Source organism: Cotesia typhae, unplaced genomic scaffold (genome assembly GCF_013202065.1).
Source record: "Cotesia typhae breed Kobodo isofemale line unplaced genomic scaffold, CoteBio_Ctyphae contig_48, whole genome shotgun sequence".
Lineage (NCBI taxonomy): Eukaryota > Metazoa > Arthropoda > Insecta > Hymenoptera > Braconidae > Cotesia > Cotesia typhae.
This window is the reverse complement of record NW_027423756.1, coordinates 6,367,903-6,393,538: the sequence shown is the minus strand read 5'-3', so window position 1 is coordinate 6,393,538 and position 25,636 is coordinate 6,367,903. Positions and strand designations below refer to the sequence as shown.

The 25,636-nt window shown below is 33.7% G+C and overlaps 1 protein-coding gene across 4 annotated transcripts in view; it reads right to left on the bottom strand.

Moving 5' to 3' along the window:
- Positions 1 to 22,955, bottom strand: part of Dac (dachshund family transcription factor) — a 202,265-nt gene extending 179,310 nt beyond the window's left edge. For all 4 annotated transcript variants that reach the window (XM_074246324.1, XM_074246326.1, XM_074246325.1 and 1 more), the window contains exon 1: positions 21,507 to 22,955. In XM_074246324.1, the coding sequence (XP_074102425.1) occupies positions 21,507 to 22,267 (761 nt within the window). In that variant the 5' untranslated portion in view covers positions 22,268 to 22,955. The remainder of the gene's footprint in view (positions 1 to 21,506) is intronic.
- Positions 22,956 to 25,636: the final 2,681 nt, after the last annotated feature.

Below are 25,636 nucleotides of genomic sequence, written 5' to 3'. Positions count from 1 at the left end.
AATAAAATAAAACCTCGAGCAACACAATAGACTCTCGACGGCGCGTTAAATGCGGTGATGTTGCATTTTTGAAAATTAACCTAACCGGTAATTGTCGACTCGCATAATTATATTTGCATTTATTTATGTTTAATTAATTTTTAGCGACACTCAGATTTAAATTAAAAAATTTTAGTTACCTGGTAAGAAAGGGCTAGACGCAAGGAAAAATGCAACGTGTTGTTATATTATGTATGACGACGAGGATGACGAAGACATGCATGGTTTAAACCTGTTTGTCACTGGAACGACAGCCCTGAGCACCGGAATTGCATGTCAACGATATTACACGTATATGCATGTATTACGTATTCATATACGCTGGCATCTACTTGACCATATGCATACGTGAGTCAAGTTATCCATCGCGGCATCGCGCGTGCGAACTTCCATGTAATTCCAAAAGCTTCTGAATATTACAATCTCCAAATTGAGAAATTAAATACATTGTCTCTCTTAAGAAAAAGGTAATGACAATCATTAAATATATATATTCATTTTTATTTTTATCGCTAATAATTTTCACAGAAAATTTTTTATTAAGCGATGGCTTCACATGATCAAAACTCTGATTATTAAATTGAGTTTTTAAGCTGAATATTGACGCGACAAAAAATTTTTATATATCATATTTGAGACGAATTTAAATTAAAATTATCATATATGATAATTGCAATTAAATTCTCTAGAAATTTAAAAGTCATAAAGCAAAATTTGAAAATAATTAATGTAAAAATATTCAATATTTTGGAATCCTTTTTTGCGCTATCAATAAGGGTTTATTGCTCTAACAGTTAAGATAAATTATAATAAAAATTAGCCTTAAGTTAATAATTCATAGCAAAACATGGTCCTCGAAATAAGCACCGTCTGATTGTGTAAATAAAAAAAAGAGCGTCAGCAGAGGATTTTTTATTATGTCTGCGCAAGTATAATAATTCATAAATAAAAATAAACTAAAAAGTAACGAGGGCGCGAGGTGTATGATTATTTTTCTTTAACTGCAGTACTTTATTTCTCGAGTTGTCGGCGAACATACGAGCGTGCGTGCTCGTGCATCTGGCTGCTTCACCCCTGCTTGAATGAGCCAACGCACCACACCACTGTTATATCTCGTCTCCGCCGACAAATTGCGGGACGCGTTATCTCGCGAAATACTTCCGGTGTTTCACCGCGACGCGCGACCCTGTAGCCTCTGTTGACACTACAAGTACGATGCATCCACTCAAAAAAGCATTTCGCCGTCGCTAGTTAGTAGATAGTTTTAATTATAGGCCATTTTTTCAAATAAATCATCTGATGAAAAAAAAAATTTATAAATTATATCAATGTGCTTTTTGAGATTTATCTTTATGTAAAAGATTTCGCAAAAAAATTCCTTCTGCTATGTAGAGATCAGCTAATAAAAATGGATTTTACAAAATTCTACTCCCATAAGATTTAAAGTTTTATGGATTTTTTTCTTAACATCCTCATCTGCAGATAAAGAAATTTCTGTTCAAGATTCATAAACTTTTTGTTCAATGTTCTTATCTGGAGGTGAAGGAATTTTTTAGCTTTTTTTTTTACAGCTCTTTTTTCTAAATATTTCATCTACAGATGCAGGAACTTTTTATTCAAATTTTACTGCCTTTTTTCCAAATATTCTGATTTATGATTCATTGACTTTTTGATATAACTCTTTAGTAAAAAAAAATATTTTAAGTGCACATTTTAAAATTCAATTTTACAATGCCGAGAATCAGTCTTAAATATAAAATATATATTACTAAAAAAAATAATTGTTTGAGCATAAAAAGGCTTTGTTAATATTATAAACAATAATTCAAAGACAAAACACATTAATTTTATCATCATATAAATGACAAAATATGTGTTTGTTACCTTCAAATAATTCATCTATCGGTATAATAAACACTCTTAAGCCCAAAATTAATAATACTCAATACTTAACTAATAACAATAATCAAAAGTGTCTTTGTTTCTTATTTTCATTTAATTTTACAAGGTCTCTATTTAGACAATAAGTATATAGCAGAAAGATTGTCGCGTTACAACTATAAAATATTTTCTCTGGCGTCCATTTTACTTCCCCCGAGTATCAAAAGATCGAGGACAATCACAAGGACATCACCCCTTGAACATTCACCGGTTTTTTCAGTAAAGTACCGTCTGGTTTCGCAGCATTGTCTGATTCGAGAGGCGGAGACTGCCAAGAGGATGTCTGTAGGTGAATCAAGGGGTTGCCTGGTGCCTACTACTAGGTAATGGCTAAACTAGAGCTAGCAACCTGGAAGGGGTAGGTAGAGAAGGGGTTGGCTAACGGGGGTACTGATCGCGTCACGCGCCTCGTGTCATCCAGAGAAAAAATGAAAACACATTTATCCAATCAGTAAGCCTTAAAGAAATTTGTATTATAGTGTTATGATATAATACAAATAAGTACAAGGATAAGTATAAGTGTAAGAATAAGTATGAGTATAATTTATTTATTGTACCATTGTTTCTGAAGCACAAACTTTTTAGGGCTAAGAGTGTAATTAGATGGTATTTATAAGCAAGGCTCAACAGGGGTCTCGTTTATTTTTTATTTGGGTCTTAGGATCATCGTAAGACGGTATATAAAATGGTTATTGATGTATTTGGGCCGGATACACGGTACTCGGAAATTTAATTTGTAACGAATTTTTAATTCAAGACATAATAGTCTTTTTATATGCTATTTAAAGTTATTGTAAATAGTTATGAGTTTAATTTTAGGATCAGTATTATTGAGAGCATGAAAATATTGTTAACGATTCTTTTGAGGTCGTACTGTCGATACTGCAAGACGTAGACTGACAAAAAAATTAATTTGAATCGAATACTATTAAACCAAAAAATGGTTCTCGCTTCAAGTAAACTTTATTAATTCAAAAATTTTTTTTCTTAAATGAAATAATGATTTTGGTTCAATATTTTATCTATTGAATGAAGTTGATAATATTTGCAGTATAAAATAAAATACAGATCGCGATTTCTTATGAGATTCTTGTAATGTTAATTACAAAAATTATAAGCGTTCAATATTCTTTTACTGATTTGCTGTAACTCTTCAAAAATTTAATAAGAGCATTATTTTTCTATAATTTACTAATATACCACACTGATAAACAGCGAAAAAATTGAAAGTATTAAATAAAAGCCTATAAATTTTAATAAATCATGAATTAGAAAATAATTATTTAATTTATCAGTAATATAGAGTAAGATCGTAAGATACACGGCATTAAAAAATTAATTTTAAATTAAAATCAAGTAGTCGCAACAAGAAATAAAATAATTGAAATAAAAAATGATAAATGGTAAAAATGACTGGGCATATTTGAGGGCTGTAAAAAAAAGACTGATCAAATCTTCCACTTATATCCTAGGAGTTTACGTGCATACCCGATATTTATACAGCTAACTGCTAAATTAATCCTTTTGATATTTGAATCGAATGTATAATATCTAACATACATATTTGTTGTGTATCTGCCGGTCAGCTGGCCTTTTGTCTCGACAGTGACAGTGCAAGTTCTACCCCCGAGCCCGAGGACGCCGAGCACGATACCGAGGACGTTTTTTTAGCGAATTTAATATTTATACCGAATGACTGATGACTGTAATAAAGAAACGGGGTCTTATTGTTCGACACGTTTGTGTCGTTGATCGATACGACATGCTACTCTGTACTGGGAAAAAACAAAATAACAAACGTTTTCAGGTACTCCGTCACCCCATCCGTCACCGCACTACTCTGCTGTACTCGATCCTAAACTACTGCAAATAACACTACAAGTTCTTGTTTTTTATTTTTTTGGTTTAGTTATAGATTATGTGAATATATTCTGAAGCTAGGCTCGTTATCCGAGATCTCCCTTCTCAAAAATTTTAGATCTTCACACAGTTTTATTGTATTTGGCAAAATTAAATCATTTGGAGCTAATTGCCGAGTTGCGTAAAAATGAACAAAAATAAAGTTAGTGCAGCTGGAACTCAATTTATCTTTTCTTTAATTTAAATCTCAATTTACTTGTCTCTGGTTTCTTTTCATAGAAAATAAAAAATAGCTTTGTCAGAGACCCAAGCGCCGCGTAAAAAATTTTTACGATACACCGTGAAATTCGAATTATTCGATGCGTAGTTAATTTAAATGCCCGTCGATATTTGTATTTATTACGGATCTCAAGTAGCTTCGGGTAAAGACAAAGCCGGTAAAAAATGATACCCAAAGTATAAAATAAAATTTAACAAATCATTAGTCTTAAATTTAAAGGGCGTCGGTGATCTTTAAACAAAAACTATTAATGATTTTTTTATTTGTACTCCGTCACATGTATACGTATGTCTATGTGTGTATATAGGTATACAAATATAGTAGGTGGAGAAGTGTAGCCTGAAGCAAATAATTCCATCTCATTCTTAAAGTTCTTCTTATGAATAATGTGAGAAGTTTGGGTTATTTTTTCTACTTGAGCCGAACTCCCGCCGCGAGAACAAATCGTCTGAGTTTCTTTTTCTTTCAAAATCATCTCTAAACTAATATTCCCTTTCCTTTCTCTGTTTCCGTAATTATTTCCACCATCTAGACAATGAGAAAAAAAAAAAATACATTCTAATCGACATTTTTTTTTAAGAAGACGATTTAATCACTATTGATTTTAAAGAAAGAAATTAATAACCATGAAAGTTTATAGTAATTGTTTAATTTCATAATATTTTAATTCATAAAAATTTTATTTAGAATCTTTTTAAACAATCAGATATTTTTTTGTTAACATTTATCGAAAACGAATAATTAATAAAAAAAATTATTGAATTCTTGAAAATTTTTTTACTTTAATTGTTTTTTATTACACGTATAATCAAAAAAAAAATATTAAAAACTGTTGGACTAATGTGGACGCGTTTTATGAACATTTTTTAGCCAACACAAATTTTTTTTATCATTTAAACTAATTCAAATTTTTTTTATTTTGTACCCTAAGACAACTGGGTTAAAAATCTAAACAATTACCAAATTCATTGAAAAATAAATATATAATTTACTAAACTTCAAAAAGATAAAGTGAACTTCCTTAATACAAGAGTTTCATTAAAAAGTTTAATGACATAAATATATTGGTAATACGCGTTGAGAAAACCAGCGTGATATTTATTGGCAATCGTAAAAATAAGCCTAAACCAATATAATTAAAGGCGCCGATGAGCCAGCAGTACCAACACCACCACTATTGTTATTATTATTACTGCCCGTCTATGTGTACGTACAAAAATATACACATATATGATAACGAGTGTAACGCATGCGTGTCATCTGTGAAAACAACGAGTTTAATTGGCGCGTAATATTTATTATAATTTAAAACACGTGTGAGTAGATATAATAGGTTCAAAGCTAAAACTCATTGGCAACCAGCGGAGGAAAAACAATATGATATATATCTGTACCTACATACAAGTTAATATCTGGTCTTGTTTTATTTTTTAATCCTCAATGTATAATGTATAATATGATACAACTAAAACTAAGAGCCTCGCTCGTGAATCGTTGGTTTAAACACTTTACGACCTCGTTGTACACGAGATTTATTCTAATTTCTCGGCTTCCTCCCAGTCTCAGTCCCAGTCCCAGTACGTAACAGATACATACACATGTTTACAAAAAATAACCGGAGATAATATAAACCTTACATGTGTATCGCTTTATTATATGTATAAATATAAATAACGTCTATAAAAAAATTCGCGCAACATTTTAAGTGATTAAAATTTTCAATTAATAATTATTTGTGCGTACGTAATTTAATATTTAATATTAATAACTATCTTATTTATTTATTTATAGCCTATGTGCTCTTTGCACTTAATAAATAAATATATTTATATATATATATATATATATATATATATATATATATATATATATATATATATATATATATATATATATTTGAATTAAATTAAATATAAATAGATAATATAATATAATATGTTGTAGCATGATGAGAAACACCTCTTGCAGATGAGCTCGCGTCTTCAGTAATTAGAAAGATAATACTCTTATTCAGGAATTTAGCATTCCAATTTAAATCAAATATCGCGTAGACAAGATTCAAAAGATTAGAGTGAGAAAATGTGTGAGCAGGGAGTTGTGTATGTTTGTATGCAGCAAACGTCAAGAATGGAGAGCATCAACGGCAACTACAGCAGGTAAAAATAAAACGGTGTATTTTAGCTGGTTTTACCTTGCTGGGAGTTGCAAGGCGAATGCGAGGAGCATTTATACCTGGATGAGAGGCTCTGACAGAGTGAGACCCGCCCACAAAAGTAATCTGAAACTCACCTCACCTCTAAGATGAGCAGCTACAGACCAACAGAACAGTCCAGACTACTCTCCAAACTAAAAACTCCAAAGTACAGACAGAGATGTACACCTGATTCATCAACGAATAAATCGAAATACAAAAAAAAAAAAAAAAGGTGAGAATCCGTATATTCAAGAGTTCAATGTTTATCCATTACTCTTACTTATTGGTTTCTCTTAATACAATAAAACTTGATCATTGATCATGAATAAGTGCAACATGACCACCAGTTACGCCCAATCAATTATAAATAATAATAACAAATGACTCCTAAGATTTAAAAGCAATAATTTAATTTGTTCGATCAATTATTAATCAAGTATGTTTGCTTATTATTTTCATTTTGAGTATATCTGATCTCAGCTCTTAATCTTCAGCTTTAGCTCTTTATTTTTATTGAGAAGGATGTGTGTGAGAATATTCAAACAAGTCCTCACATTAACGAACTCAAGAAAATAACAGAGGCAGAAGCTTCTTGTGAAACCCTTAGGCCACTGACTTCTATATCAGCAAGACTTTATTTTAACCAGCAATACCTTTTCTCATCTCTATACTACGCCTACTACTATTTTAAACCAGTCAGTTCATACAGCGGCTGTTTTAACATGATGACAGCTCTTAACTTCCTAACATCATTTCTGTAATGAGAATCAGTTGATCAATTCATAATCTAACCTTTGAATTTCATTTTTCAGGATTTAATTGCAAGATCAATTTTTATTCTAAAATATTTAATAATTGCCGATGGTTGATGGCTGGTGGTGTATGGTGTCATGTCGAAAAATGGTCAGACGGTCGAGGTCAGCTTGAACCGGTCCTACCGTTTTCTTCGGCTAGGTCAGTCACTTTGAAATTTTAAAATTGAATCCTCATTAAAAGCCATACGCACTTTTATTCGATGCCTAGATGTAGAATAGCTAACCGAAGCTGATTAGCAAGCCAGTGGGATTGCTCCAAACAATAATCGCAATAGTGTTGCTCCTTACTTTTTTTTCCAAAAACTCTTTCACGTTGAGAACAATAATGAAGAAGAATAAGGGCGAGAATAAAGAAACCGAGTGGTACTTGAGCTGAAGAATGAAACTAACGAACGAAATACCAATACCGACAAAACATATCTCTCTTTATCACTCTTTTCATATTTTTTCTCGGTACTTTGGTCCGAGGTTTGGCTTACAGCTTACCCTCCGTTCTCATAACCGGACCACTGGATCTCCAGCTACCAAGTCAAAACCGTCCCTATTACCATCGCTGAGCGAGGGTGATTACGTAGATAAAACCATCGGCAAATATGTAATTCAACTCATCATAAATGCCATATACCTATTGTCCTGCTTTTCTTTGATCTTCAATTGTTAAAACCTAAAAAATCATATTTTAGATCAAACATACATTCTTTCGATTCGAAGCTAGCATTTTTATTTGCTTTCTATCATTATTACAGACAATAACGGATAAGATTTCTCTCAAAGTAAAATTGTTTTTTATCTAGAACTTTTGTGAAGTTTAAGTAATCATTTTGGATTATTCTTTTGAATAATTGTTATAAATACGCAAGATTAAATGATTCAAAGATAACAGAATCAAATATTTGAAAAAGAATATCAATCATCAATAACTTATTGACAGTATTTAGAATTTTATAAATAAATCTGTGTTAGTGAAAAATTTTTAAATAAAAAATTATTCAAATCTCTATGATAAAAAAACTTTACCATTCAGTTTGAAAGAAAAATCATTTTAATCAATCTGTGCAATTAATCAAACAAAAAAATATATTCTTTATAATTATCAGATAATATGTCCTTAAATCAATAAAAATTCTCTTAACAAAAATATTTTTTTCCTCAGCGTAAAACCACAATATGCTGTAATTGTTATCGTTGCTCCAAATAAAAAAACATAAAGTAACCTTATATATAATTTGATCAAATTTGCTCAACAAAAGTATTACATCACCTGACTACCATCTAGGGATATATTAAATATTATAGTTATAATAAATACATATATCTAGTATGAATATCTCGACTTACGCGTGTCTGTGCAATTAATCATCGACAAAAGTAGACACACAAGAAGTAGTATAGGTATCCATGTATAATAGATATATATTTATAATATTTATAGGATAGAGAGCACTCTGCGGTGGACTACTCAGTTAACGTTACCATCAGACCAATTAAGGCGTCCTTTTGCAAGTCTGATTGTTCCTTCGTGTCTGGTGGCTGCTACCCACGTACATAACGTCGTCGTTACGTGTACTTAGCCACCCCATTTCCTCTTGTTACCTCAACTTTATCTCTGTCTAACCGAGAGTAACGTCAGAAACCTCCTTACTCATTTCTTCACGGCACTACATAACCAAATGTGTATCACATATATCTTTCCCTCTCGCTTGCTCTTTCTAGGTCTCTTTCTCTGCTTTCAAGATAGCTCAGATGAGCAGAGTTCATATCAGGTATATTACAGTACTATGTGGAGTACTTTCGTATACCAGAGCAAGCCAAAAGCAAAAGCAAAAGCAATACATATATATATATATATATATATATATATATATATATATATATATATATATATATGTGTGATGTGTACATAAAGAGTTTGCGTGGAATTAAGCCATGATTTATGAGCCGTATCACATGATAATATTAACGATTCTTACGATTAACGCTCTAGAAGAATATTTAAGAGGAAGGTAAATGTTATCGCTGAAAAAATTTACCACAATTAGATCTCTTGGCATTTTATTACACTAATGATTTAACGTCCAGTTAGTTTTGATGTTTTTATTAAGCCGTAGCTCAATAGTTAGTCTAATCAACCGTTTAACTGGAATTTATAAGTAATCGTTTAATGTCTTGCAAGAATCGATTTCGATTGTCCGTGATCTGTTGTCTGCAATAAGCGATTGGATTGTATGGCCGATGCTGATGGCTGTACAAAATATAATAACAACAAGTAAAGAGCGCATTGGGATATACAACTTTTCATTGAGCATTTCATTGGAGAGCTATCATCCTCTCATGCTCTGGACTCTTAATCTATATCTCTGGCATACGCTGGACTAGTTGATCGGTATCGAGGTATAATCGAGAGCGATAAAGACGATTGAGCACGTATAAGATATAACGTATATTGTGAGTTAAGGGAATCAACGTGCGAAACCCTCGGATTATATCGCGATCAAGATTATCGTTGTTCCAATCCAACAGCAGAATTGCCTCCTTCTTCTTCTTATTTTTCTTCTTACTTTTGTTTTTGTTTTCTTTATTTATTTTAATGCACTACCAGAAAGAGATATATGTAAAAGTTAGGGCAATAAAAAATACAAGAAACCCTGGTATGTCTCTTATTTTTATTTTAAACTCTTTAACTCATTGATCTTTTTTTAGCATTTAACTAAATGCTACAGACGGATGTATCAATGTCAGAGTATAATAACACCTCGGAAATGTATATGAGAGTATTATATAGTTTGTACTCTTTTTACCTTGCCTCAAGTTATACATGTATGCTTTCTTCTCTCTCTATCATTTTATTTTTCCCTTGCACTCTCAAGAATAAGAGAGGTCACTCAGTAATTTAAAACAATGATATAATTACATATTGTTTGCGATTATCTCGATTGCTCGAATTATACAAAAGCCGACGAGTACCGCTTGTTATTCTTACGGTGATGCTTTATTTGTTACAGAAAATATTCACAGAGCTGTATAGAGAGACTGCTGCTGCTGCTGCTGCTGCTGTTGCTGTTGCTGTTGCTGATGTTATATATGTATATACATACATATTACTCATATATACACAATAATCATCATCCATGTATTTATTCTCACGCATTATATATGTTATTGCTTTGATTCTCTGTTAAGGTCGATGCGAATATTTAAACTCGACTTTAAATTGCAACACGTCACGCGTACTTAGCAAAAAAAAAATAATAATAATAATAACAATTTCCATTTTAATTGTTACTCATTTAAAATAAAAAACAATAATCATGTGTACATACATGTAATGTTTGTGTATGTAAAGAAAAAATCCGAGATGCATTTACACGTGGAAATAAAGTTAAGCCGAGGTGAGTAAAAAAGACGCTTTTTTGTAACGAGTTTCAAAGTCGAGGAACAATATAAACTCAGAACACATCAATCTTCTTCACCAATGGCCCAACAAATTCAGAGACCTGCATAGCACGGCGCTAGTATATAGTAACATCGTATACCATACCAGTCGTCGTGAGAATGTAAAAAAAAGAAGCAATGCCTCTCTCTACTCTACTCGAGATATTTTAACCGCAAAAACAGATTGCTTTTATGGGACTCGCTATTTTAATATAATAATATCAGAAGGAACATGTGACGGTTGAATAAAAGTTTTAGTTAAATAAAAAAAATTAAAAAAAAAAAACAAACTAAAATTAACACACATATATATGCATATATTTATGCACAATCTATATTCATAGCTAAGTAAAGTGTGAGGCAGGAACAACGTCAAGGTCGTCATTGGAAGTGCAGAGAAATATCTTGGCGCCGGTTATGGTATGAAAGATAAAAAAAGATAAAGATAGTGAATATAAAAAAGGTAGTGGGGCTTTAGTTTGGCTCGAGAGGGAAAGAGCTTGGGCGAAAACGAGAGCGAGGGAGAAAAGGGGAAGGATAAAAGATTATAGCAATATAGAAAGGAGAGGAAGAATGTAAAGAAGAATACGAAAAGAAGAGGATGGTATAGTGAAATGGCATGCGTGCATCACGCGAACGGACCGCACGCGTATAAAGATGGTTTCGGGACAGATGACTGGTTGCTAGCCCCTTCTTGTTCTCTTGTTCACCGTTCACAGCTAAGCTAAACTCTCTGTACAACACAGTACTTTGGTGTTATGTCTAGTCGTCCAACCAACTAATGTTAACTCTATCCACATCCACCGAGTTCCAACTTCCAAGTTCCAAGTTTTCCTCATCAAGTCATGCCACCAGAGTTAGATGCTTGCTTGCTTGCTTGCTTGTTGCTACCAACCTCTTAACCCTTTTCGCGAATACTCCAATCAGAGGAGGTTGAGCCTTGGGCATGAGTAGCTAGTAATATTGCACCTACGTGCAACGTTAAGCTGACGATCTTCTAGTCCTGTTAATGTTCTCGAGTGTTGGGTGTACGAATAATAATCATTTACTAGTGGGTATAGTCCTGCTCAATAATCGGTACAATATATGTTATAGAGGAAGCTTTAATACTCTGGATTGGATTTTATCGGTGTGCCGATGCTTCTATGCTATGTTCTGATGATTTTTGATTGACGCCCCGATATTACATGTCCAAACTAAAGTACGGCACGCGAGCAAGCCCTCCACCCTCGGTTTAGTTGTAGACACCCGCCCGCACTTCCAGTAATGAGCCAATGAGAAAATACAAACAATGATTGTTTGAAATATCCCAACTTTACTTATTAAGACAAGCGCAAATTATCATAAACTTGGCTGTTGGAAAGCACAAGTGTTTGTCGGTTGGATAATTACTGGAAAAATAAATATTTTTACTACCGGTAGTGAAGTTACCGAGCAAAATAGAGAATATCTATTGAAACATTAAACAATAAACGAGAGTGGGAGCAGGGTGAAAATGACGTTTGTTGCAGTTAAAGTCAGACGGCTCTGACAGTAACGTTAAGAGGGAGGCTTATTGCATACAGGGAGGTCTCGTGCGTTGTTTAATTACCGTATGTAACGAGTTGAAGTGGCTGATGGCGTGTGCACGAAAGCTTTTCTCAAATCAGTCCAGAGTTTGTTTCTCCTTCTCTCATTTAGAGTTTGCACTGAATAAATGTCATGTAATGTGTTCTTGGGAATAACACATCGAGCTTTACATAAACTTTAAGCTCACCCTCCAAGAGATATCGCTCCTTACTTGATACCGCTGAAGCTGTTCACCGATCACTCTTGAACACTTGAACACTCTTTGAGTTTTATTTGAGAAAACGGTTTTGTTGTTACAAGACACTTTTAATCGATTTTGATTGTTATGCAGCTCCAGCTCCAGCTCGATGACTCTTCGAAATACATAGATACATGCTTAAATTCGCTTGACACAATGCATTGCACGAGTAAGCCATTTTCGCGGCCATTTTGACGTATGGATGACGTTGACGCATAACCTCAATTTGCAGCAGATGTCTGACGTCTATCCGGAATAATGTTGAACAAATATGAGGAGAGTTTATGAATTTAAATGAAGGTTAATATTATTTCGCAGGGTTAAGTATTGCATATAGTAAAGAGAATAAATTTAAAATAGCCTCGAAGCAGTTTAACAAAATTGTTGAGCGATTTATGGGGAGTAAGATGGTGATGATGATGATGATGATGATAGCTGCAATGTAATTCAGAGGTGCGAAACATACCTTCAAATATTAGCAGAGATATATAAGGCCTCATTTATCACTATCACTGTTGTTGCTGGAGCATTTGAATAATCAGAACGTAATTCAATGCGATAGGATAGAATGATTTGGATGTTTTGCCGGTGTGTAACACAATATACTAGCTTTACAAATGTATGAGTTAAAATTATATTGAGTAATATGTATGTTTCATGTTCTATATTGTATATCTGGATGTGTAAGAGTGTTAGACTCAAGGGATTAACCCGAAAGTTCTCTGTTTCCCATCGATAGGGGTAGTGCTGCAGCGAGGGTGGCAGTGTCCTAGGGAGATGAGCAAGATCCCGAGTTACTCGAGCTTCAGCTGTTTTAAATCTGGGTCACTGGCGTGCAGTTTATCGATTTCCACTGTCTTTTAAAATCTATAATGATGCACTTTTGTAAACATATTTATGGACAGGAGTTGTCTGTTTTGACAGTTAATTATTTGATAAGGTTATAATGATGGCGAAAATAAGGCGAAATATAATGAAATCGCAAACTGCTTTCACGGTTCGTCTACCAGAGACAAGAGTGTTGATGATGGCTGAAAGAATCAAGAGAGATAGGGATTAAAACTTGAGAAAATAATGGTATGAAGATAGAACGGAAGCTTGGCGCCTACTGTAGTACAATGCTTTGGGTTTCCATGACTTGCAACTGTATATGGATATATACAGAAGATGGTATCACTACATTTAACTTCTAGAAACAGCCGTCTACTAACAGTGTTGATCATTATAAATCCTGTCCATTATTTCGTGTCAAAAGAATAACTCACGGAACTTATTTTTCGCCCAGACCATTTGTTATTTTTTCTGTATTGTTTATCTATATTTGGTAATAATAACTATTAAAAAAGTATCCTTTGTTATATACGTTATTTGTTATTATACTTATTTATCAAACAGCTTTTATTTCCGGCGTTGATTGCAATTCCCGAGAAAAATTGGATTTTATGACTGATACTTTCGACGGGTAAGATTTGCACCCCTGGGTTGCGATAGCGTTATCGAAGAGTCGCATATTTTCTCATCCCCGTCTCAGTAATATATTTTTCCCTCAGCGTCACTACTGTATACACATACACAACCCATAAAAAGGAGCCAATAAAAAAGTGAAGCTGTAGGTAGCTTTTTTCTTACTCACCCTCACAAAAAACAAAAAAAATAATAATAAATATAAAAGTATAAAGTAATATAATACTGTATTGTACTATACTACACTATACAACAGTATCCAAGATATTCAGGAGAAAAGAGAAAAGAGAAGGAATTAAAATCCGGTGGAACGATGAAAATACTTGTTGTTTGTCTTTGCATTAATTATATAGAATTAAGAACGCTTGCCACGACGGTCGGATTACTGGCTTTATTATTACTTGTTGCAGATTATTAATTATCAGGAATTATGAAGAGTCTTACAGCGCAAAAAGAGTCTACAGAAGAGGGTAGAACTGAAATATCAGGAATAAAAATAAAATAAAGCTACACCCCTCTCAGATTTGTGTTTTCAATTAATTTTCCAGAATTAAGAACGCGCATCATACAGTACAGTGTATAAGATAAGATAAGACTGTATTTGTAAGAAATACAAGAGGAACAAAGTACAAGTATTACACCGTACAACGGAATCTTTATTGGCTTATTGTAATACACCAAAGGAATAACCATCGCCGATCAATATTATCCTTCGAAAAAAAATAAATACCTGGGTGTTTCTTTGTTTCACAGAACAACAGTTGCCTTAAAACATTTTGGCGTGGGTATTAATTATTTTTATAAATAAATTATCATCAGTTTCATCGATTAGATGAGTCAGTAGCCCGTGTTTATCATTGGTGCATCACAAACGTTAACGAGAGACTCAATTATAATTAAAGATGGAAAAAAATTCATAAATTAATTAACTGTGGTATATTTTCACTCTAAAACCCACGAATATAATAAAATATTTTTTTATTATTATTATTATCGGTATTGTGAGAAAAATAATTTATATAGATACAGATATTACATTTATGATGTTCAATTGGAATAAAAAATTATTAAGAGGGTGCAGGATATGTAACTGCGCGCTTATAAATACCATTAAGTGTGCGTATCTGTATCAAAGGGGCCAAAACTACTGACAATGGAAGCATATTATATGTGAGATACGTATAGATGTTGATGCACATGTATAAATGTATAAATATATGAGCCCCTCATAACTATGATGGCTCTTGCTGTCCCCCGCTAACCCGTAGGATATATTATAGGATCTACCAACCACTTGGTTTTAAAAAATCTCGGGGCCAGCTGGCATAACTGATACAATTGCATATTGCCAGTCAAGCTTTTACATTCTACAATGTATGTATACTCATATTTATAAATATGATACAGATATACAAGCTGTAGATACAAAGCTAAATCACATTTAGGGTTGAGAGCTAGTATTGGGCACACCCACCTTATAATTTTACGGAAGAATGATCAAAAAATTAAAAAAAACATATCTTACAATTTAATACTATGTCTTTATTTATTATTGCCTTTTCAATAATAAATCAATAGCAAGAGATAACTGTTATATTTGAATAGTTAGCGCATTACTATTTTATATTACTATTATTGTGGAAAAGTGCCATTAAATTTATTGCTTGAAAGCATTTTATCTCAACGATTAGTATTGCTGCTTTTTATATTTTTAGTAAAAAAGCACCAATGCCAAGTGAGCTGTTACGCTGCTACAGAATTGTTATATTTTTAGAGCGAACCATTAAATATGAAGTAAAAATTTTCAGAGCGTTTAGCCTCTATAATTATCCATACTTTACATTATTGCACGTACTATAATAGACAAATTACAATCGATAAAAATAATTGTTTTTTACGGGAGGAAAATTTTTACTAAGCGTAACACCGTGATTTATCATCGAACAAAAATATATAAATATCCATCCATATTTGGGTTATACTATTTTTATTAATCACGAACAATAGCAAAAAATACTTAATTTACAGGCGTATTAAATTTGAGCAGAAAATTAATGAAAAAAATATTAACTACTGATATTTTTTCAGTTTTAACACTGTAAAATATTTGACATAAAAATAGTTTTAAAAAATTAAATAATACCGTTTGAAAAGTAGTCGAATAAAATTTTTATATAAAGTCCTCAAGAACAACTTTTAGAAATTTTTCACTACAATAGAAGAATTAATTATTGTTCATTCGAAGATGTTGTTAAAAAAATAATTGCTCAAATATAAAAAATCCTTGTCAATTCCTTCTCTCAAAGGAAAAATGCATTAGAAAATGCTCATACTCATGATAATTGGGCATAGGTATGAGAAAAAAAGATATTTATAATGATAACAGCCAGGAAATAAATATTAATAACAGTACAGAGTAACAAGTTAAACGCAATGAGTGTAACAGTCATATTGTATCTTGTGCGATGCTCCCTCTTGCACAGAACTTTGTTAAACTGGATAGCATTGTTGGGCCCATTACGGCAGCCAATTAATCTATGCACAATTTTATAATTAAACGGCTAATAGCGCATAGAATTACAGCTCAGGGACGTCGACTCCCACGTATCCAGACCCAGACAAATGGAGATCACAGGCATGTACACACTCAATCTTAACAAACGTGTTTTTTCACAAAGAACAAGTTCGCGTCCCCCTAAATTAGAGAATAATCAGGACGAATAAGACTCATAATCATAACGCATATTTTTCTTCTTATTCGTCTCTTTTTTTTTTTTTCATTAAATCCTTTTGTCTTTCACTGGCTGATCAAAGTATGCCAATTATCTTAGCGCACGGGCTGTATTGTGCATTTAAATTGGTTAGGCAAATTAATTAATATAATTAACTTGACTCGTTAACTCGACAGACAAAAGAGGCCGCATTATTATTTTTCCGAGCTCCGACTACACACCCTGACATACGTCTGTAATGCCATATAATGCATCAACCTACTATCACTCCACATAATATATCCCATATTCTTTAAATCAAGTAATAAACCACCTAACCGTACAGAAATTATTTTGCTCACAGCGTCGTAATTATTTTGTTGATAACCATCGCTCACTGAGATTTCACACTGAACATATATAACATATATATAATATCCATGTATAGTATACTGAATGGATCTTATCTGCGTACACAGCCAGACAATCTCTAATTCGTTCTCTTACATTTAATGAAATTCGATTACTTTATAAAACTAAATTGAAGGAAAAAAACCAGAGGACACGATTGAAGAAATTAAAAAAATCAAGTTGTAAATCCTCGAGGAAAAAAATTCTCTTAATTATCGCGGCTGTTTGTATGTAACTGGGTACATGTGTTGTGTTCCCCTTTAGAATTGAGAGAGAATCCAAAGGGTGACTGTTGACTGCAGTGTGGGTGGTACCGGCTGCATATAACTGACAGTCTACAAGTTACAACACTACTAGTTTTTCGTCATCATTCAATTTCAATGATTTTTTATGCTCAGTTACAATGTGTCTTTGATTTTTTACAGCTTTTGTTTTATTATTAGTGACATATTGCGTGACATTGTAATAATAATCTTTTACTCTTAAAAAAATCTAAAATTATTTCACTATAAATTTTTGTTGGGTAAGAAATTATTTACTTTTCATTAAATGATTAACTAAGTGTACAAAATTGCACGATAAATAATAACTATGATAGAAACATCATGTACTCTAAAATTGAATCAGTGAAAATTTTATAATTTTTCAACTAACATGTTTTTTGTATTAGCTTTGCCTATATCTGTCTATATGATAGAATCTTCTGATGTCATTTTTACCGACTTTGAGAAGTCTGATTTATTTGAAAATTTGCACTCGTATCAAGGACCGATGACAATCCAAATTTCTGTCCAACGCAATTTTAGTTTTTAATTATATTAAAAAATTCTTATCACTTCTTATAACACTCTATTCTTATTTTAAGGTTATTGGAAATTATTTTATACTTTATCGTTTTATTTTAAATTAAATCATATTTTTTAGTTTTTTAATTATCACGGTGGCCTTCAAGCCGCTATAAATTAGTAAAAAAAGGAAACTACTCGTAAAGTTAATGACAAATTCATCAACTACTTAATAAAAACTACTGTTTAATCAGCAAAGTCTAAAATCTTTAATAGATTTAATGAAAATTGCTCTGACAATTGATTGAAACAACTGTTGAATTAGTGAAAATGTCATTGATTCAATTTTATAGAGTGATTCGGTTATTTGAAACAAGATTCCTAACAGAAATATTACAGTTTAAATGTCAAAACTTCCATAAAAAACTGACGTTTACAAAGTAAGTTACACAATGATTTAAAATGTGATAAATATATTTTTGATAGCATAAAATGATAAAGGGATTTGGGTGAAGAGAAATAGAAAAAAATGAAATTTTTATTTAGATCAAGAGAACAACGGAGTCATCGGAGAGTCAATGTGCACGAGCCGACGGCCCGAGGAACTCTGTTCTCTGACTACGACACCGGATTACTCGATCCCTTATTCCGACATTTATCTCACTCGAATTAAACCTCTTGCTTACTCTCCCTCGCTTTGTCACACTGAATCCGTTTCCGTTGCGAGTGTGATACTCTCGAGTTCAACTGCACAAGTATTGTCGCGAATCCAGTCAATTTCTGCGAATTAACGGCCAATTTATGCCAATTTTTCGAGAATTGTCACCAAAAAACTAAAACTAACAATTCTAGACAACTTGAGGACACTATTTTCGCGAATATAAGAAATTTTGGGAGTAGAGTGAAACACAAACGCGTACCGATAAGAGGAAAAGTCGGTTTTCATGGAAATTGACAAAATTTTCGCAGTGTAGCAGTTGGTTTTGGGGATCCCCTCGTTCGTTCCGTTTACCATTCCGTTTCGTCTGGCATCTGAATCGTGGGTGGGGTAAGCTCGTGATGGGTATATAGTACTACTACACTACTACTGCCTCTCAACGTTGTTTGGGGACGATTCATTCGGAGAAACAGCCGTGAAAGAGACACCTGTTGACGCCGGGTAAATTCGAGTCAAAATCCTCAACCATGATTTAGAGACCAAACCACTAAACGACACATCAACTAACTCTAGTATTTCACCGTCAATGGAATTGTGGTATGTATTATGTGTTACACAACAGCCACTAAAACTCATCCATTAAATAATTATTCAAACCCATCACATTCAAATCATTCATTGCCTTCATCATGATTTCACTCTGTATGTCTAGACTATTAACACAGCAGCTAAACAAAACTTCCAATATTAAAGTAAGTACATTGCTCATTTTAAGGTGCTTTATTTCACTTTATTCTTTTTAAAATAACTTAAATATTTAGTTGTCACTGAACGTTGAGTTATTCACTGAGTTTTTTTTATTTAATTTCAATTTCATTCCGATTTATCAAAGACATATTTAATTTTTACAAAAGCAGATATTCTTTAAACATAAAATATTTTTCAAAAATTTAACTTTAAATCCTTTATTCGTTTTTGTAAAACTTTAAACAAGTTAAAATAATTAAAATAAAGTAACAATAATCTCTATACTCATTAAAGTATTTTAATTTCAAACATATTGGACAAATTTAAATTTAAAAATTACTTTAACTAATAAATTCCAATATTTATAAGTAGTAAGATAATTTTCAAACAAAGTTAACCAATTACTAAAAACTTTCCCATAATTCTGACAATTTAACAAATTTTTATTGAAATAAGCATAAAATATGTTGAACGATGATGAATGATAAATATTTTGCGAGCTTGACATTTGAATTTCAGTAGCAATAACCCAACTACATTAACAACTCTTGATTAAGTCTTAGCTTATAGAGGCGGCAAGGAGTTGCAATTAAAGTATTATTATTTGGCCAGCCGAGAGTAGTAGTAGGCTGATGGTGAATCAGCCGAGAGAACCGAAGATGGAGCATTGCCCAGAGGGGACATAGCATTATTAATGTACGTGAAGATTCGAGCTTCCGTTTTGTCGGGGCACGAGCGAGCTCAACCGACCAGGAACTTAATACGTATATATAAGATATATATATATATATTATCTTGGAAGCATATATATCTATATATGAGAACAAGATACGCACACCATCAGCGGAATATATGGCACAACAAGTGTGGACGTATGAAATGTTAAGAAATCGCCTAAGGGTACTTGATAGACTCTTATCATTGAGTTCGATCAACCAGAGTAAACTTTAACTACTTTCAACAGCTCTTTTGCTACAATGCATACCTAGTCAACACTAATGTATTCAGCTTCTTATTAAATGATATATTATATCGTATGTGGTACCAATTGTTAATATTCTAGATTTTACTCTGATGAATGACGAATGTCAGTTTTGGTCTTGCACAGAAGCAAGAATATTTTACTTAATAATTTAAAGAAATAATTATATGTATATCAGGAATGTGGACTAGATAGGATCATAATAACAAATTACATTATTATTTCTGCGTTGTTTCGGTCATTTATTAGACCTTCATCAGGCATCTGAAAATTACACAAGTTAATAACTAACAAAATAACATAACAATTGATACAATTCCAATATTTACCATAATACGAATTCTAACAATCACTATCTTACATTGCACAGTTGCCTTAGTCATATAAATCATCACAAAATTAACAAAATTGATAGATTCATTAATTATTCTTACTATTAACTCAGAAATAAAGTACACACGACACTTATAAAATTGTTATTGCGTGGCAACAGTTAACTCGAATCTAAACTTAACTCGAATCGACTGAAACGTCGCAGAAATAATAATGTAATTTGTTATTATGATCCTATCTAGTCCACATTCTTGATATACATATTATAATTAAGAATTATGGATGATAATGAAAATAATATTAAAGGAATAATTTATATGCACGATTTGAAATCTTGGTCAGTCAAGAAGAGATACTGAAAAATTAGAGCAAACTTTATCGAGAAAGAAAATTTTTAGCAAGACCCAAGTTTTCGTGTACAGGAAATTTTCTTTAATCAAAATATTTATCTTACAACTATGAAAATTTTTTTTTTTTTCGTATTCTAGAATATAGTGAAGATCAAAAAATTTGGAATTAGAAAGCTACATACTAATAAAAAGAAAATTTTTATCCAGACAAACGTTTCTTTAATTAAGAATTTGTTGAAATGAACCATTTGATTTATCAATTCCTTGATAAAAGATTAATTCAAATAGAAGAAAAATTATTTTAATTAATTTAACCAACTCTTCAAACTAAAAAATACATTCTCGACAATTATCGAGAACAATGTTTTTGTGTCAAGAAAATTTTCTAAACAAAAGTATTTTTTTTTTTCAATCTAGCACGAATATGAGACCAACCTAAAATTTTAAGACTCTGATTTCGAAATAAGACATTGGGGACACTGATTATAAGACAAAAAATGATTTCCCTGACAATGTTTTTTTTTTCTACAACTATATGCACAAAAGAAAAAATTTTTCGTTGAAAAACTAATTTCTTAGTGTCGAAACTTAGATTTTCCGGAAATTTTTTATAGTTCAAAATAACTTTTTTCTGAGGCCGTTGTCAAAAAAAAACATTTCAATTTTCTAAAGACAAAAAGCAGATCACTAGACTCACCTGGCGGTGGTGCAGTCCCTGTAGAGCACATCAAAGTCCTTGCAGCTGAGCAACTTGCATCGATTAACACCAGGCTGAATAGCTCCGAGTCCTCTTAGAATCCTGACTTGCTCGACGTTGCACACAAGCGGCACAATATCGAGTCTTTTGAGTTTAGTGTAAACAGTGTGGAGACCACCCACCAAGTGCTTGAGAAACAGCTCAAATGCCTGAGGTAAGCATAGCATTGTGTCACCCGCGATAATGAATGCCGCGACTTTCTGTCCGCGATAATCAACGAGTTTGCACTCGTTCGCGGTCGGGTCACTGGAACTTATCGGCGGTGGGCTATTGTAGGACCTCGGTGGCAGAACTCCATGATGAGCCGCCATGAATTCTAAGGGCGAGCCGTGGTGCCCGCTGAGCATCCCGCCGAGCTGGCCCAGGAGTCTCAGCTCCGGTGGCGGGAGTCCCGGCATCCTCGGGACCATTCCAGGTATTCCTGGGCCTCCACCCGCTGACAACGGCGGCGGGCTCAAAGGCTGAACTTGTGGCGGAGACCCGCGAGTCGGGGACCCAGGAGTCGGGACACGTCGGTGCTGGTGATCGCGGAGGTCTCGCGGGTGAAGCTGGTGTGACGGTGGTGGCTGGTGCTGCGAACTTAGATGCTGCTGCGACTGTGAGTGCTGGCCCGACGGGCTGTGGGGGTGTTTCGGACTACCGGTAACTGGACTGGCACGGCTACTGTGCTCAGACGAACTGTCCATCGCTCCGTGGTCCATCTATCAAAACCGGCTGTCTGGTATTTTTCTAATTATACACTTTTGAACTTTTCAATTTTAGACTAGTTCCCAGTTCCTAGTTCTTGATTGATCAAAAAAACAGTGGGCCCAAGGCTGCACAGGAGCTTCAGAGCTCGAGCTCCCGGGGCCTGTCAAGCCTCAAACTTAAAATGTCACACTTCACTGATATTATTAATTTATTTTTAAAATTAATGAGCCAATGTCTCACTGTCACTTTATTAATTAATTTAATAAAAATTACTATTAAAATAGGATTGCTATTTATAATCACTTATTATCACGAGGACGTACTGTACATGATAAAACGCCAGGTCCTGTCACTCAGGAGACACTTGTCAACTTCCACTTTAAGCTCATGGTAAAAACGTCCACTTAGTACTAGAGAGTGTAACTTTTCAATACTAAAAATTATTCGTGAAAACAACTAAATTATTTTATTACAAATTGGAAACCGCGGATTACACTTTAATAAAATCATATAAATGCTACTAATAAAACTAATAATAATAAACAACTAATAGTAATAATAATAATACTAACAATAATAATAATAGTAATAATAATAATAATAATAATAGTAATAATAATAATAATAATAATAATTAAACACGACGTAGTCTCATCGGTACGAGAAGAGCAAACGGAGTAAAAGTAACAACTACGTGTGGCAACGATCCACGGCTGGACGGCGGGTACGCAGAAACGCGCGTTGCTCCTTCTCAAAGTGGCAAACGTTCTCTCGGTCGAGTTGGGAGTATTTCCCTACCCAGTCACAGATGTAATAAATAAAAACATCAGTGCAAATCCCGGCGACGGGGAGGATGGGCGTGAAAATAAACCCTAGGACGAACTCGGTTGGTCGGATTCTATTCCAGAGAGTTTCACGGATTGGCCGAGAGGAGTCGTCGCGACACGCCTGCTGTTTCTTCCTACGGACGTTGGTGGAACTAGAGAGGCTCCCTACCAGCTCGGCTTGTACTTTACAACTACCACCAGGAGCTCTTTAGTTGAATTTACTCACACACGTGGGCAGTGAGCCAGTAACACAACATTCGCGATCACAGTACGGCGACTCCGAATGAGCGAACCAGTGCCGGCGCTGTTTCTCCAGGTGGGGGAGAGTTAGTTTATTCTTTTACCTCTACAACTCGAACTGCTTGTGCTCTGCTAAAACTTATTCTTCTCTTTTCTCTTCATACCTCTTTCCTGCATCTCCATCAGCTTTTTCTTCTTCCTCCGCGAGCATTTCTTCTCTCTTATCCTAGTAATAGTTGTAGAGTCCCAGTCCCAGTCCCAGTCGTCGAATCATCCTCTTCATCCTCATCCTTATCCTCATTCTCCTCCATCTAGTATCTAGCATCTAGCATCTACTGCTCCTGCTGGTATTACTTCTCCTTTTCATCTTCATCCTCCTCTTGTTCATCTGCGGATGCTTCTTACTTCTCTTACTCTCTGTGGATCCTGTATATATTTCTCTGCTCCGGTGAGCGCCACCGAAGAATGTCGCTAGCGTTCAGAATCGATCGCGACCCGCCTTAGCCTTATTCTATTCTTCACTCTATACAATAACTCTGATCATGTTTTCTCGCTTCCTGAAACTTTTCCAACCTAAGATATATACATATCTATGCATATACAGAATCTTTAATATTGAATATAGATGTATAATGGAGAAGGAGGAGAATGGAAACCAGCCAGCACAACTATAAGTATAAGATCTTACGCGATATGTCGTACTCTTACTGTACATACTATTCTCCATCAGCATTACACGCGCGCAGTTATTTCTTACGTGGATTACGCTCTACCATCCTCAGAAACCATTGCTGTTTGATGATGCTCCTCTACCAAACCTGGCTCTCATCTTAATGCTCCCATAGAACATCCATTTCCTCCTCTTCACCATCCTACCCTACATATCCTACATATCCTACATCCTCCAGACTCCAGACTCCAGAATCAGACATTTTATTATCCTTTCTTAAATCCTAAAGTATATTACCAATATTAATTTATAAATATGCATATCATATGGCTCAATTCTCGATAGATGGTGATAACTTTTTAACATATACAATTCATTTTTGCAAAAACTACGCCATAATGATCTCAGACGACTAATTACTTATCACTAATCGAATAAAAAAATAATAAAAACGTCAAGTCCGTAAATCAACTTTTTAGAAAATTATTCGATATTTAGTTAATTGAAAAAAAGTTTTAATAATTTAACTAGTATTATTTAAATATATTTTTATACTATACTTTGTAATAATTATGTGTCTACGGCACTTAGTGAATTTTGATTTCATAGTCAAAAATAATAAACAAATAATTGTAAAATTTGCGGTGGCTAAACTTTACAGTAAGAAAACATTCTTTACACTATCGATTTATAAATTTTTTTAAGGATTCGGCCTGTCAAACGATTACGTTAATTATTAAAATAATTTTAAAGTTTTCACTCTAAAATTTCTATACAACACAAAAAAGTTTTAATTAGATCTACAGGTTAATTTTTCTGAAAAACAATTCTTTGAATATGTAAAGATTTTTTTAGTACCAGGTGAATAATTTGCACCACTAATTAACGAATGAAGTTACTGGTCACAACATATATAGATCTGACTACTAAACAAGTGAAATGTATCTAATGCTTTTTTTTTTATCCGAGTAAATAAATTAAATTTAGCGGTGAAAAATCCAGACAAAGTTAACAGATGATCCAGGACGTTTACCTGGTGGCTGACCATAAAGTGAGACAGCGGTATCACAACACATCAGACAAGCAACAAATACTGCGGCCTATATGCCTGTACACGAGGAGGGACGCCGACCGTACCATTATCTTGTCATAGACGAGTTTTAGCAGGGCCGAGAGTAGGATGATGCCGAGTGGTTCGAGGGGAGCCACCGTTAAACTATCTTTCGGTCGGTCAACCCCTCATCTTTGCCCTCATCGTTCCAGTGACCCAGATATCTCCACGGCTAGTGTGGTGAGAGGGTCTCGTGCGTTAGTTGTGTGCCTGTCAAGTTTCACGTTCACACACCGACACACATCCCTATAATACACACATGTGTGCCAGTCAACAGAACAGCTGATTCCTCGACCTTACACAATTTTCTCTGGACCAGGCCCAAAATCACCGGACCACGCTCGGGTTGAAATCAGCAAAAGTTTCAAATAATATTTTTTCACGTTTTTATAAACACGCACGACACGATGGTTGACACATTGAACATACGACTTCCTCAATTACGCTTGTTCAATTTACAAAAATATCTTCTTTTAGTGAGAAGAGTTTTTTTGGCCATTAAAAGTAAGAAAAAGGTCCGACGAACGAGTTA